The sequence below is a fragment of the Ammospiza caudacuta genome, chromosome 1, assembly GCF_027887145.1.
Source record: "Ammospiza caudacuta isolate bAmmCau1 chromosome 1, bAmmCau1.pri, whole genome shotgun sequence".
Classification (NCBI taxonomy): Eukaryota; Metazoa; Chordata; class Aves; order Passeriformes; family Passerellidae; genus Ammospiza; species Ammospiza caudacuta.
In genome coordinates, this window is record NC_080593.1 from 18,322,335 (window position 1) to 18,337,259 (window position 14,925).

The 14,925-nt window shown below is 41.2% G+C and overlaps 1 protein-coding gene across 3 annotated transcripts in view; it reads right to left on the reverse strand.

Annotated features, from left to right (window-relative positions):
* The window catches only part of KIAA1217 (KIAA1217 ortholog), a 176,633-nt gene extending 170,137 nt beyond the window's left edge, over positions 1–6,496 (reverse strand). For all 3 annotated transcript variants that reach the window (XM_058807347.1, XM_058807355.1, XM_058807363.1), the window contains exons 1-2: positions 6,386–6,496; positions 1,085–1,371 (exon numbers count right to left, since the gene is read on the reverse strand). In XM_058807347.1, coding sequence (XP_058663330.1) covers positions 1,085–1,371; positions 6,386–6,455 — 357 coding nt within the window. In that variant the 5' untranslated portion in view covers positions 6,456–6,496. The remainder of the gene's footprint in view (positions 1–1,084; positions 1,372–6,385) is intronic.
* Positions 6,497–14,925: the final 8,429 nt, after the last annotated feature.

Consider the following 14,925-nt stretch of genomic DNA (forward strand, 5'->3'; position numbering starts at 1 on the left):
AACAAATTACAATCTTTCTAAACCTCTAACAGTCTGATCTTCAAAGTCTCACAAGTATGCAAAGCTTCAAAGAAGCTTGGAATTCACTAAGAGCTTCCACAACAGAGTACAATATTTTTCCAACTCATTTTTATTCCTTATTTACACTTAATTTGCTGTTAGCATCGAAACACCTATAAACCACTAAGGGAAATGAACTTCTACAAAAAGGCTTGCTGTCAATCATTTGCTAAACCGAGAATAATGAGCACAAGATTTTTTAGACCAAACTCCAAATTCTGATGCTTGACTGAAAAAAAATTTAATTATGGAATAGATGATAGATTGCAGGAACAGATTAAACTCCGTTACTGCACCCAAAACCAGAGCCCAGAGTTAGGCAGAGATCCTTGCACGGCAGTCCCTGAATGCAGAAGGTCGGCGTGCAGCAGCCTCCACCTGCTCTGAGAGATACATCAGCGTGTCAGCTCCCCTGTGACCCGGCATGGACTGCTGGCTGCTGGGAAGCAGCTGCAGGCAGAGGCACACCACCCTCAGGTATGCTGCTGACAGACGAATGTGGGTGTCAAAGCTCCCTGGAGGAGGCAGACAGTTATGGGTAAGACTGTTCTGTTTGCATTACAAAACTCAAAAATAGAAAAGAAACAAAATGAAAGGGTAACACAGCCAGCTAAAGCATACAGACACACTCTGCAGGTATTTTCTTTTCTCCCAGGCAGTGGTGCCAATACTGAAAGTGTAACAGAAGTCAGCAGCTGTTCCAGATTTTCCCTTCAGCTGTGAAAAGTAGATTGAGACTCATATACTAAGATCAAGAGTCTCACCTTCACTCCTTCACTGTGCATGCTCTAAAAAAAAGGAAAAGCTCTTCAGAAATGTCAATTTCAACAAACAATTCCAAGGTAATACTGAACAGATTTATTTTGTTTCTTTGAAATTCAAGGCAACATCTGAATCACAGGCCACATCCAAAAATTTGTTTCATGCTTTGTTACATTCTCACCTTTTGTAATGAGGCAACACTGAGTTTTGTAGGAGTTATAAGGACCGTTAAACACACATGATAGAAATTTGACTTCCTTACCTGATCTCTTAGTCTCTCCTGGTGTCCCATTATTGCTGTGGCATGGTGGGGATATTTCTGTTTCAGATGCTCAAGAAAAGCCTCTCTCTTCCTGTCCATTTCTGAGGTTTGCATTCCCAGTATTTCTTTGGAACTGCGAGGGCCACCTACAGTGTGCCTCCGAGGGATGTTGCGGGTGGGCTTTGCGCTGGGAGAGGTGTGACTGCTCGGGGTGGAGAGCAGCTCTTTAGATCGGAGGCATTCTGCATCGTCCAGTGATGTCACATGCAAACTGGGTTTTACCTGGTCTGCAAAGAAATAAAAACCAAAACCAAACATAGTTTGTATTATAAAAACTTAATACCAACATTCACATTGGTAGCAGAATGGGAAAAAAGATTGATATGAAAGCTAGGTACTTTTAAAAGTCTGGCAGTGTGCAATGGCATGTTCTGCATCATTAGGCATATACATCTCATAGTAAGTGGCCCAGAAATAATCCCTTATATAAGCTATGCACATACTTATCTGCTTTTATCACACAATTGCAGTATTGCCTCACAGAAAAGTGAGTATCATTAAAGTGGATGTTCCTTTTATATCAACTTTACCTACGTGACTTGAAAAGAAGATCTGACAAGGCCCTTATTCCCTGACCTTTAAGATCTACAGGATGCTTTCTACAAGAAGAAACAGATTTCTTCAATAGGGTCCAGTACACTTAATGGCCCCATAACTAGTATACTTAAGGATACAAACTGATAAAATTCCTTTGACAGAGCAGATTTGTAATCCTTAATATTTTTTTCAGTGTGTTTTCAGCATGTTCTGAAACACCTAGGAAATAGTAAGAGGGTTTGGGAGTCTCTTTTTCCTGATTTTTGACTGTGGTCTGCTTTTAAATTTCATGGATCTCCCTCAGATTTTATATGTCTCAGGACAGCAGGCTGGAAAATTCTACATCATTTTTCCATAAACCATTTCTTAAGAAATAGAACAAAAGCAAGTTCTGTGGGATCTAAAAAAGAAAAAAAATCAGATAAATTTTACTACTTTAAAATCTACTTTAAGACCAAAGACCACGACAACAGTTGTAAAGAGATAGGCAGACACTGTGGGTATGTAAGTGCTCGCTTATCTTCAGGTAACTCTGTAACATGAACCCTCTGGTGCTCAAAAAATTGTAGACTGGAGCCTTGTTACCTAATACCTTTGAAAAAAATCCCTCACTCCTTTGTCAGCAAAGGAAAAAAACCCCAAAAACTAACAAAAACCTGAAGTACTGAAAAGGCCTCTCCAAGTCTGATGTGGCCTTCCTCATCTTTACCAGACAGACTCAAACTCAGACGTCCCTGACTGTTAACCCTTGCCAGCACCTCCCCAGGAGCAGGGAGCTCCTTCTTCTACCTGTTTTGAATAAATCTTTATTTCTCTCTGTCTGACACTTGTTGCCTCAGAGCCCCTTTCGCCCACGTTGAGCCGCCATCACACAGCACCACTGCTTGGAAACAGGCACCTACTCGCTTTTTTTAATGGTTCAGTCACTCATTCTGACACTGTGTGGTAGGCACACCACTTGCCTCAGGACTTTATGCTGATGATTCTCAGGTTTCTGGTGTGCACAATAGCCTGACATGTGCCATGGAACCTCAAGCCCCAGTAATAAAGCAAATACTCCAATGGTGGAGCCACTGCTGGATGTCCCACCAACGCACATAGGGAATCCATTTCCTTAGGCTCCATAACAGAACTTGGCACTGGATGGTCCTCAAAGACTTTGCACATTTCAGTAAACTCCCTATACTGTCCAAGGGCTCCAAAATGTTCCACAATGTCCTCTTGTCTGCATTCATGGAAAACTATCCTGAAAGCAGATGCAGGCACAGGGGTCCAGACTGCAGGTGACACCATGGTTTGATGAGCAGAGATCTGGACACGACTTTGTGAGCAGGTTTGGTCCACAGGGAGGTCTTACTCTTACACAGATTCAAAATGTCATCTGTGGTCTTCACATCAGCTTCTAAGACCTTCTTAGCAGCACAATCCTGGTTAAATCCCCAGAGCAGCAGCCTCACTTTCATGTACAAACACGCATACACTCAACTTTTTCAAGCACAACTCAATTAAGAAACATCCATCCTCTCTGCTTGTTGAAAAGTCATGAGCCACTAGGTACACCGAGCTTGCCTGAGAAAAATGGCAAACAGGAAAGTTTTGCTTGCAAGAAGCCAGTGTGGCTACTCCAGATATACTCAGTGAAAACAGCTTCTGAAAGCTGCACAGTCATTCCGATGGATTTTACATGGGAGGGAAACTAGGTGGGTTGGGGCTGGATGGAATTTACCACCTTTAATTTGTTGTGCCAAGAGCCTAGAGTTTATATCCCTCAGGCTGCTGGAAAAAAGGCACAGACATAAAATAAGGGATTTTCTTGGATCTGGAGGAAGTCAGCATGAGCTCGGGTGACTGAGTGCAGCAATTTGGTATAAACCCTCAAAGTACGGTCACAGCAGCAGTTTCAATGACTGAAGTGACGGCAGGCACTTCCTCAAGAAGGCAGGTAGGTAAACCTGTGCTGACAAGCACAACCCAGAACTCATAAGTGTGTATTTTGGGTCCTAAATCTCTCTCATGCAAAGTCTTCCCCTACTTTGCACTTCTGTCATTTCAGTAGTTTAAGAAAGAGCTAATTATTTGGCATATAAAGAGACATATCAAGCAAAGTGTTTTACCACTGTTTGTTATTAGGTGAAACCTTGAAAAGGAATCAAAAATAACATACTTTTCTTATACAGTATTAGAAAGATCAACAAATTCTCTTATTTTTCCTTCATATATTCAGAAAACACTGCATAAATACCAGTGAAAAGAAAGGAATGTAAACTATGCAAACTAATTCCTCATCTTGCCAGAAAGCTGACTTGGGCATCCAACAAGATCCTGATCCTGCATCATTACAGCAAATTACTTTCTTTGCAAACTAAAATCTATTGTGTTTCAGTATGGGTCTTTTCTCTACTGACTGCTGAAAAAAAAACAGTTTTGGACCACTTTCTGGACAGGGATAAGTGACTTCATTGTCACTTGCCTAGGGCTGAGCACTGGGCTGTTGAAACTCCCCTGTGGATCTCGAGACACATAAATTGTACAGATACTGTGTTTGCCACAGTGCTATAGGGAGGAAAAACAGAGAGATTTTCTGGATTTTGGAGTGCTCAATAACATAGTGGGTAAACCTTCCATATCTTCCAAGTGAAGATAATAGGCCTAGCAAATCAATCTCCACAGACAACTGTGAAATGTGTGAAACATCATGTGATGGTTCCCAGATGAGTGCTAAAAGTAGGAAAAAGATAAATTATGCAAGTACCCTCCTAAGGAAAGGAGCAAAGAGAAGGCAGTAGAAAACACAGAGGTGTGAGATAAGCTTGTCTCCCTCTCTCCCTCCCTCATTTTCAGAAGCTAAAAGTTAAAGGTCTTTCTGTTCAATAAAGCAGCAAGTCTGGAGGGCAACTAAAAGCAAGACTTGCTGATTGACAGGAAGGAATTTGGTTATCCAAAGGCATGAGTAACTCTTACACTTAATTTGCTTCTCTGAGCTGAAAACAAGTTTCAAGATTTCTTAAAATCACCAACATCACCCATTACTCCAGTAAAGACCCAGGTCTGCAGTGTAGAGGGAGTATGCCTAGGATAAGCAGCAAGATTATCATGACAGATTAATGGCTGTGAGCTAGGAGAAAAAGAATAGAAAAATAAAAAAGTCCTTTGATAATGTCCTGGTATGTAATTCTTTTAAGTCACACCCTCCATGAAGTCTACAAAGGTCAGGAAAGTCACTTTGCTTCATTACTTTAAATGCTATGAAGATTTTAATAGTCCTGTTTTGCAAGCCAGGTGACATGAGAAAAGAACATTTTCAGGATAATTTCAGAAAGGAACAAGTGTAGACCTGACTCATACTGATACTGTGAAACTGAGCCTTGAAGCAAACCCCATTCAATACTAACATTTTAAAAAAGAATATGGATTTAACAGCATGAGTCAAACCAACCTCTGTTACATTTATGTTAGCCGTAAATTTGATATTATTTGGCATTGTTCTAATTTACTTCACTGCCTTTACAATTAGCTCTCTTTCTAATGCAAATTTTGGAAAGGGGCCAAAACTACTGCATTTGGTTATGAGCTTTCAGCACTCAACATTTTTGGGAACCATAGAATCAGTCTGGCCAGCCCTCTGTTTTCCTAGCTCCACATGCATCTGAGGCAGTTTCATACAACCCCTACAGAAGAAATGTGTTACTGAAGGCAGTTTTTTTCCCTAGTCAGACACATTCTTGAAGTGAAGATTTCCGTCCCACTAAACATAAACATACACAGACAAAGGTTACTTGCAATGCTCAGTAATTTTACTTGAAAAATAATTCAAAAGAGTATAAATCAATTAATGAATACCCAATTAAAAAAAAAAAAAAAAGGAAGAGCATTTATTTTCCTCCTAAATTGCTAATACACTATTTGTTGGCATTCCATGCTCATAAACTAGTGTGATTTTTTTTAAACCACATGAACTATTTGTTTTACAGAAGCACAGTAACACAACTTTTCCTGAAGTGTCTTTGAGGAATACAACATGCAGGAAATGGGAATGTTCACAGGTGTCCCACAAACACTGTAATAGATACAGATTAGATAAGTTGTTTGTCAGGCTACCTGGATGTTCTGTTTCACATGGAATGGCCCATGTAGAATTCTCCAGGAAATAGTTTTCGTTCACTTTTTAGGAAATAGATAGCGCAGCAGTGAATGTGTGAATGCACAGCGGCGGAGCCGCCGTGGAAACCCCGCTTGGCTTCGCTCCAAAACAAACCCCAGCGGTTTCACTCAAAGTAAACTAACCCTGTCACAATCTGCCGTGGATCTCCCTCTTTCAACAGACACCCCGAGGTAAAGATGAGCTCAAACCCACTTTTAGGAAGGAAGTGCTATTTCTCTGCCATAGCTGAGGCTGGCAGAACGTTTAAAGGGAAGGGCACACGCTTTCCGCACCTCAGCCTCCGCACCGGCAGGATGCCGCATCCCTGACAGCCATGCAGCGTGCTCCCGGCTCCGCGGGGCACACAGAAATCTCTCCAAAGAGAAAGTTAAACTCACAAAGTTTCAGTGTTAGGGAATGTGCACAGCAGAGCCATTAGTACAAGAAAAAAAAAAAAAGATTTCTTTTTCCATGCATTTTGCCTCCAGTTATATAAAGCAGCAACGAGGGACATTCTTAAACATAACTCCATCTTTGCCTTACTTATACCGCCGCTTACTTACCCCTCGTCTGCCTGCTGTCTGCTGGGCAAGCCAGGCACAGCTCAAGTTTCTGGCTTTCATTTTCCTCCATTGTCCCTGCCTAGCGCACACGCTCCCCTCTCCGCCCGGAGCCGCAGCGCCCGCACGGTGAGCGCGGGCCGGGAGCAGGAAGGAAGCGCCGGAGCCCCCGCGCAGCCCCAGCCCCAGCCCCAGCCCCGGCCGCCCCGGGGGCGCCCGGCCCGGCCCGGCCCGGCCCCAGCAGGTGACGGCCCCGCCGCCGCCCCTAGCCGGCCCGCGCCCCGCCGCAGCCGCGCCGCCCTGTGAACGGCAACATTTCCAACGCGATTACAGGCCTGAGCCTCCGCTGGAATCCGGACCCGCAGCCCTTTAAATCTCTGTCATGGGACAAAAGCCTTTCCACACGGTATTTTTTTTTTTTTTTAAGCTCATAACCACCAAGCCCACAAACATTCCTGATAAATGCTCCTCTGTCTTTTTTAGCGTCTAGTTTAAAAGTAATTCATTATATAAACTCTTTGAGGTTTTGTTTTCAGTTGGATTCTTTCAAGCCGCTCAGAGAATGAATTGGGGAAAAAATCAAGATACAGGAATTCAACTTTAGCGAAGCCAATAAAAATGAATGGTAGCAATATGTAAGCAGGGACTTGGGTTAAGAGGGATTTCGAAGCCTCGGTAGCAAAACATATAGAAACATGTAACTAATTCTCTTTTGGCAGATCAGAGGCCAGCAGCCTGCATGAAAATCAATAGATCTACCAGGCTGCAAGGCAAAAAAATAGTGTGTCTCAGAAGGATGAGATCAAATCCCACAGATTCCAGCAGATGCCACATGTGCTGATTTAGCAGAGAATATCAGACTGATTTAGTCTATCCAAATCATAACACTGAGTCAGAGATGGTGGAACAAACTTAGTGTTGAGTTACAGCATCAAGACCAGAAAGTTTATCCACAGACAACTTCTGAATTAGATTAAGAACAAAAACTGAGATATTAATAGAAATTGGCAATTTCTCACTTAAATTCATACTCCAACACCAGGTAGCAGTATCTTGCATGTCTTTTTAAACAGACCTGGTATAATATGGTCTTCCAAGTTTTCCTCAACTCTGACTTCAATATAACATCAGCCAAATTGTTTGCAATGACCTCTCAAATACCCAGTCCAGACAGGCTAGGAAAATTCCCCTACATTTCCGTCTACATCTTGATCTGGCAGAAATGTCATCCTGTCTACTTTGATTATTGAACACAGAAATGTTTTGTGTATATATAAATTCAGTACAGAAGCTCCAGGAGGATCACTCTCCTCATGCTCCTATGCTCTCATTTCCAGGAAAAAAAAAAAGGTTTTGAGTAAATTACAATGAACAATTGATAAATGAACAAAACTATTGTTCATTAGTTCAGACATACATATTCTCTAGCACTTCAGAAATATTTATTTTCCTTTTTAACAACTAATTCTGTATGGTCTTAGAATCTGGCAAAAGTCCCAGAAATCTGACATGGAAAACACAGAAAAGATGAAAATACAATTTAAACATTAGCACTGCTATTTAAGGTCTGCAGTACAGTGCTCCCAGCAGAATACTCCTATGCCTGCAATTATAAAGAAAACAGTGTGATTTTATTTAGAATAGTGTTTTTACTGGCCCTGGGTTCCTCCGGCTCATCCTGATTGTGGACTATTTTAGGAGAAGAAGTGATAGCCAGCCATCCCACTCATCTGATGTTTCTTTTGTGATATAAAGGAATGTACCTTTAACACCAAGTTTTCCCAAAGTCTGGACAATCACAATAAGCCTCTTGCAATTTACATTCACAGCCAACTGGAAGCATGAGAGGTTTCTTGCAGGAATAGTGGACACTGAACACCTCCAGCTTCAAGAAATGTAAAGTAACTAAGAAACTCTGATGGAAAAAGAAAGCCAGCGTGGTTGCCTGGAGCAGGACCATGAAAGCTGTACCAAGACATTATCTGTACACAGGGTCCAGAAACTGAGAGTTCAGAAACTAAGGGCATTTAAAAAGCCCTTATCCTAAAATAACACAAAAGGAAGTACAAAACATACTAGCATTAAATGCCTTAAAGGAAGGAACTTTTTCAGTCTTGTACAAAACCAGGGTTAGCTGTGGAGGTCAGTAGTGTTTGTACCAAGAACCTTAATAAAAACAGAATCAGTGCACTCTAGCTCCTTAAAAGGCTTTCCCTCCATCTATTGTGGGGAAGAATACCTAGAAAATTAGTCTAAGACTAAAATAATGATGACAACAACAACAGCGACAACAACAGCAACAACAACAATAATAATCATTAAAATTTAACTCTACTTTTAGCCAGCACCTTTGGTTTCCATAGCCAAGAGCACAAGACAGAGTTGATCTCTTGACTTTCCCAGTCCCAGTGGGCAGCCAGGTGCCCTTTGGGACAGTGCCAAACTGGTTTGGAACTGCTGCTCTCATGGCCACAGCAAGATGCCCCACTGCTGAGACTGACAGTAAATGGTACTGATAGTGCTGCTAAGGGGCCTGAGCAAACCAGACACCCAAAAGGTAGAGATGGTCTAAGAGAGGTTGTTTTTTTTGGTTGTGGACCTGTGACTTGAAAACTGGGCGTCAGCCTCGGAGAACTTCTGCAGCTGCAGAAAATAGATTCTCAAACAGGATTAAACAGCATTGGCAAAGGAAGACACTAAAGATGGCACACTTTGGTATCATCAGAATCAAACCAAACCGAAGAGCCTGCCCATAAACCATAATCATCACTCAGGAAACATAATGACCTCAGCTGCTGCTCAGGACAGGGAGCAACTGGCACAACAAAGTCTCAAAGCATGTCTCATTTTAGGGGAAAATTCCTTGGCCTCAAGCTGGATTTAATTTGTGTATCTAACAATGCCATTCCTTACAATGTTACCAGAGTCTGTTTAGAGAATTAGTGAAACTCCTTTAGCAGCTGGAGACAGCCAGAACCATTATATTATTAGGCTCAAATAAAGAGCACCCAGTACAGTCACTGGGATGAATCACTACAAACAAGTTAAATAAACTTGATTAACCAGTTCACAGCACACAATCAGCATTTGTTTATCTGTAGGATCAACAATAACAGTGGTTCCTTTTAATTACTGTGCTCAGATCTGGGTCCATCAATATCAAAACAATGCACAGAGAATAATTGCCAACAGGTTATGGTGTTTTAATTGTGTTTAAAATTAATGTCCCAGAGCGACTTCAACACTTCTGGATTTAGCATGTGTGTAAGAGGAACAATTAACAAATTCTGGCTGCACTCAATTAGTCAAGTTTATATTACAAAACAATGACTCCATGGCTCTAGCAATTATTCAGAGCTGAAAATCTGGGAAGGTAATTATTAATAGTTAAATCATAAGAAGTGTTCCATAATTAAAGACTTGTCTCAAGGTCCATGTGAAATCCTGTTGCCACTGTGAAAAAATGTCATGAATGCTCTCCACAGGAACCAGTCTGGCACTTTTTGACCTGTTGTCCAGAAAAAAATACTAGACCTGGAGTGGTGAGGCAGAGGGGAATTATGAGCACTCAAGTGGGTCACACTGCAGCACCTTTCCAAGCCTTTATATGGCCAGAGATGACTTGGGACTGCCCTGCAGGAGGGGAGCTTCACAAGGATGCTCCAGCATGTCAGCAAACCTCCCCTCTGTACTCTGGGGAGTCATGAGTGGCTATTCACTACCAACCAGTCAGATTTGAAAGGGAGAAAGGAACTTCATCCAGAGAAAGAACACTGTGATGAAGTTCTGATTTCCTCCTTGGACAGCAGAGAGCAGCTTCAGGGCTGCAGCTTGTTTGAACACATCTCTGTTCTCATTCATCCTCAGCATCTTCACTGCCAGGCTGGGTGGTGATCTCTCAATGTTTAAAATCAAAATAGACTCAATTCTGAAAGAAGAGGACTGTGTTCAGATAGCATATTATCAAAAAAGATACAATAACAGCCACTAGCTTGTACAAAATGAAAAAAATGAAAAAAAAATTCTGTGGTCTATCAATATGAATCCATGTAAATACATCTGGAGGCAAAGAGGCTTAATTTTTAAACTAATTGTTTATTGATTAGGTATTGTAATACCTAAAGAATTCTAGATCATTAAGATATGGAGGGGGACTTTATGATCATTTGGTCTCATCCACTTGCTAATAGATCTCAATGAAGTGGGTCCTATTTTTAATGCAAGCACAGTGGTTAAAATATTCAGTGCTTAAACTAAAAGAAAACATCTGAACTTGATTTTAAAAAGTACAATGACAACCTAAAGCAACTTCTGGGATTACTTAGCATGAAATTACCTTCCCTGTTAAAAATCTGTGGAGAGTTTCAGTATTTATACACTGTACATTCCAGTTCAGTTAAGAAGTCTCATACTTTGAGGAAAAATTAGCCCAAGGAGTGAAATGGTAACACTCAGCTGAAGCAAAAAGTAAATTGAGTATGAGTTTTTCTGCTCATCTCCACAACAGAATTTCATGGTCAGACCTGCAGGTTTCAGCTCTTCAGAAATGTTGAGGCTTAACAGTGGTGCCAAGAATCCGGCCTAATCACTAAAACAATTATACAAAAGAGTGACTAAGAAGTGGAACATTAAATATTCAGGCAGAAGATATATTCATCCTTCAATTCCATTTCAAATACAGCTCTGGGAAGTGGCTATAATCACCTGTCACTTGGCTTTGCCAAGCTGTCAGGTGCTCATCTCCAACTAACACATCCATTTTTGTGCACTCCAAAAAACATTTTTTTCAAGTTCACAACTCTCACACCTGGACTTAAATCATGTTAAATAGGTTATATTTTCTGTTTTCCAAGTTTACTTTTTGTTTCCTTCCTCTCCCTTCAGTATTTTAAATAAATTAAAAGGTCTGAAAGCAGTAAACACTTTTGCATGCCCTAAATCAAAATGAGAAAAAGAACTGTGGTCATCACAAAGAAGTGCTAACATTCTAGTGAGGACACAACAACAAAAGAGAGGTGATTTTGTTCTTTCATCAGTAACTTTGTCTCCCTCTCTAATTTGGAACAAGCCCAAGAAAGCTAACAGTAGATACACTTTAGCATGAGTTCCCTTTCCGTCGCCCAAGGGAAGACTGAACAGAGCTAAATGAGCATAATTACAGGATCTATGTTTCTGCCTCATGCAATGGAACACCTTTTTTCAGCTTTTGTACCCTCCTGCTGCCATCCCAGCACCAAACTAATATTAATAATATTAATATGATTGCCCTGCCAGCAGCACAGCCAGCTCGGGGCTGGAGACCCTGACATGCCCCAGCTCCTCTGCCACCCGCCAGCCTGGACTGCCCTTCCTCCACACATCACATTTTCACACAGGAAGGTGAAGAAAGAGATCAGCCTGCCAACCCTGAAACAGAAAATGTGATCATGTTTCTGTAAGGTACCAAACAAATTACTCTGTGAAAGCAAAACATGCCTTACATTGCAGAAATTTTAATCACTACAGTTTAATGGAATAAAAAGCAATATGTGGGTGGAAAGAACAGTGAAGGGGATTGTTTCTGAAGGAGGTGGACAAAAGGGAAGGGGGAAGGTTGCTTTAAAGTACATCTGCTCTAAAATCAATTTCTATTTCTCCTCAGTGTAAAGCATTTTGATTTTGATAAGTTCACTTTGGATGAAGTGACTCAAAGAGAGCTCTGGTTGAGTTTGGATTCAAATTGATCCAACTTTTTAGCAGTGCCAGAAGAACGGACTTACTGCTTGAAACACTGATTATCACTGATTTCATGGACATCTGCAGGATCCGGTTGTAAATTTATGAGGAAAGAGCTTTAGTGATCAAAAGTACCAGGAGCTGCTCTACATAAAGTACATTTGTACTTGGAAATAATATGAGAGATCCTTTATTTCAGCTTTTACCAAATATACATTCAGTTTATAAGATTGTCAAGTGACTGCTTGAATAAACAGGAAATACAAAGTATACTTCAATGGAGACTGGGTTCAGAAATAAAGTAATAGTTCAAGTTATGCTGTGACTACCATAACCACCTACTTATCAATCAGTATTTCTGATAAATAATCTACCACCAAAAAAAATTCAATAAAAAATTCGTAAATAATGATTAGAAATATAACACAATGGCACCAGTGTTGCCAACCCACAGGATTCACATAATTCATGATGATGGTCTTTCTCAAAAAGTAACACTTTTGGGAATAACATTCATTTTATTAATCTCTGGACTGTACCCAATCATATATTTGTTTCCGGACTGTATCCAATCATATATTCGACTTTTCTCAACAATGTCACTGGGAAGAGCTAGATTTTTTTCTCAGAATCAGACTAAAATCAAGTGAGAGCTCAGGACCATTGTGACTGAATGAGTTGGACATTTAAAATAATTTTTTCTCCCTGTCATCACAACAATGGCAATATTATACAACAAATTAAAATCTGAATATCTGAAAAGAGATAAAGACAAGTAGAATAAATTCTTACAGCTTTGTTTCTATGCAGATCTGATTTCTAACCCAGCAGGGATGGTCACAAGTTGTGGTATGTAAAGCTTTTATTTCTACCCTTTGGAGGGCACCAGCCTCTGAGGGCAGATGTAAGAGCAGATGTCTAATGTAGACCTTTCAACTTGTAAATGTATCAACGACCTCTCCCACAGTATGCACATCTCCCTCCTTCAAAGTGCCTCTCTGACCTCCCCAGACCATGCTCATGCTATTATTAAGACAGCTGATTAGTAAGAAAGCAATTGGAGTTGACAGCAGTGGCACTGCTGTTCTTTTTCAGGCCTACCCAGTCTGTTCTGCTGGGATGCACTTACTAATTCACTCTTCAGTATTTAGTGTTTCATAGCTTTAGGGCAACAGGGACCATTTGATTATCTTGTCTGATTTCCCATCTATCACAAGCCATTAAATTTGATGTAGGATCCTTACACAAAAGCCAAAAGCTTAAATGAGATGAAGAAGACATTGCTGATCTCCAGACACCAATGCTGCATCTGCACTAGCATTTGTTTAAAACCCCACCACACATGCAATGAGATCCACCCAGATGGGCAGCATAAGAAAGTGAAGGACATCAAACTCCTGTCTGAGGGAGCTTAACCCTGAGCAAAGTTCTCTCCTCTGCCTTTAATCCCCCACATGAGACACCTACCTTAAAAAACCTCCAAACCATCCTAACCAAAGATGTGATGCACACATCCAGTCACTGAATCCAGCACAGTCCATCTTTTATGCATGACAGAAAAACCTGAAAGGAAAAACACCTCAAAACATACCTGTCCTGATATACATGGAAGGGAACAAATCCTCTTGAGCACTGCATGTTTTCTGCTGCAATGTGCAAGCCCAACAGCTGATGACAATCACTGCCCTTAATACAGAGCTGCCACTGCTGTTATTTGAGGGTGTTTCAGCAGGCAGGACATGGCTGATGGAGCTGCTGACTCGGGCATACCACGTCCAGCAGCAGCAGGACTGCCACAATCCTCCACCCAGCAGCAAACACCCACTAAATACAGGCTTTCTTGCTCCTCAAATAGCTCAATGGCTTTGAAAATATACCTGTTCTCATTTCACACACTGTGTAACAGTTAACTAACTCATATTTAATTACCCTCAGTGCTAAGAACTTGCACCCTATTTCTTCATGGCAAAGTTGCCTTAGCTTTTCCTTTTTTCCAAGGATCAGTTTTATTTCCCTTTGTCAGCCAGACCCACCAGTGCTGTATGACATGTGCTAGGTAGGAAAGCCATCTTGCAGGCTCCTCCTCACTCACTCACATCAGCTGAGCTCCATAAAACTTGCATTATCTTTTTGTCTCAGTTTACTTTTTGGAAAACAAGTCTTTGCCTCTTTTCACTTTTCTTTCTAGTATCTTCATCATCTCCTTGCAGTACAGCTAGTGGGATTGTCAGAGCCCATTCTTCTGAACTTAATATACTCACAGTAAGAAAAGGGTACATGACCTAAATTTACCTCTGAAAGCACTGCTGCAGCTGGATGCTGCACGAGAACACAGAGCCCCCAGGGAAAGGGAACCTGAGGCTGGGGCACTCTGGCCAGCCAGGACAGGAGCCTGTGGCTGCAGCAACCTCCTCCCAAAAAGGGAAAAAATGTTTCAGGTTCTGCAAGGGTAAAATGTCCAAACACAAAGTGAGATACTGCGTCGTGACTCACGTCGTATCTTATTCCTCCTACAAGGGGAAGTCTGCTGCTCCTGTGCAAGAAGATAAAAAGGGAGGAAAAGTAACAAAGCTCTGTCTCATCAGGCCACAAGAAGCATACAGAACTGCCTGGGGTGAGGACAAGAATAAGCAACGTCAGCATAGGAAGGTGTCACACCAGGTTTAAGGTTTTTCAGTGATAGAGTCTGTCTCTCTCATGAATAAATACATAACCCAGGACAATTTAATTCCAACTGTTCTGTATTTCTTACAAAAATGTTTCAAACCACAGGATGACTCAGAGGTGAGCATTCCACTGACAACACAAAGTGACATTTTATTAGGTAT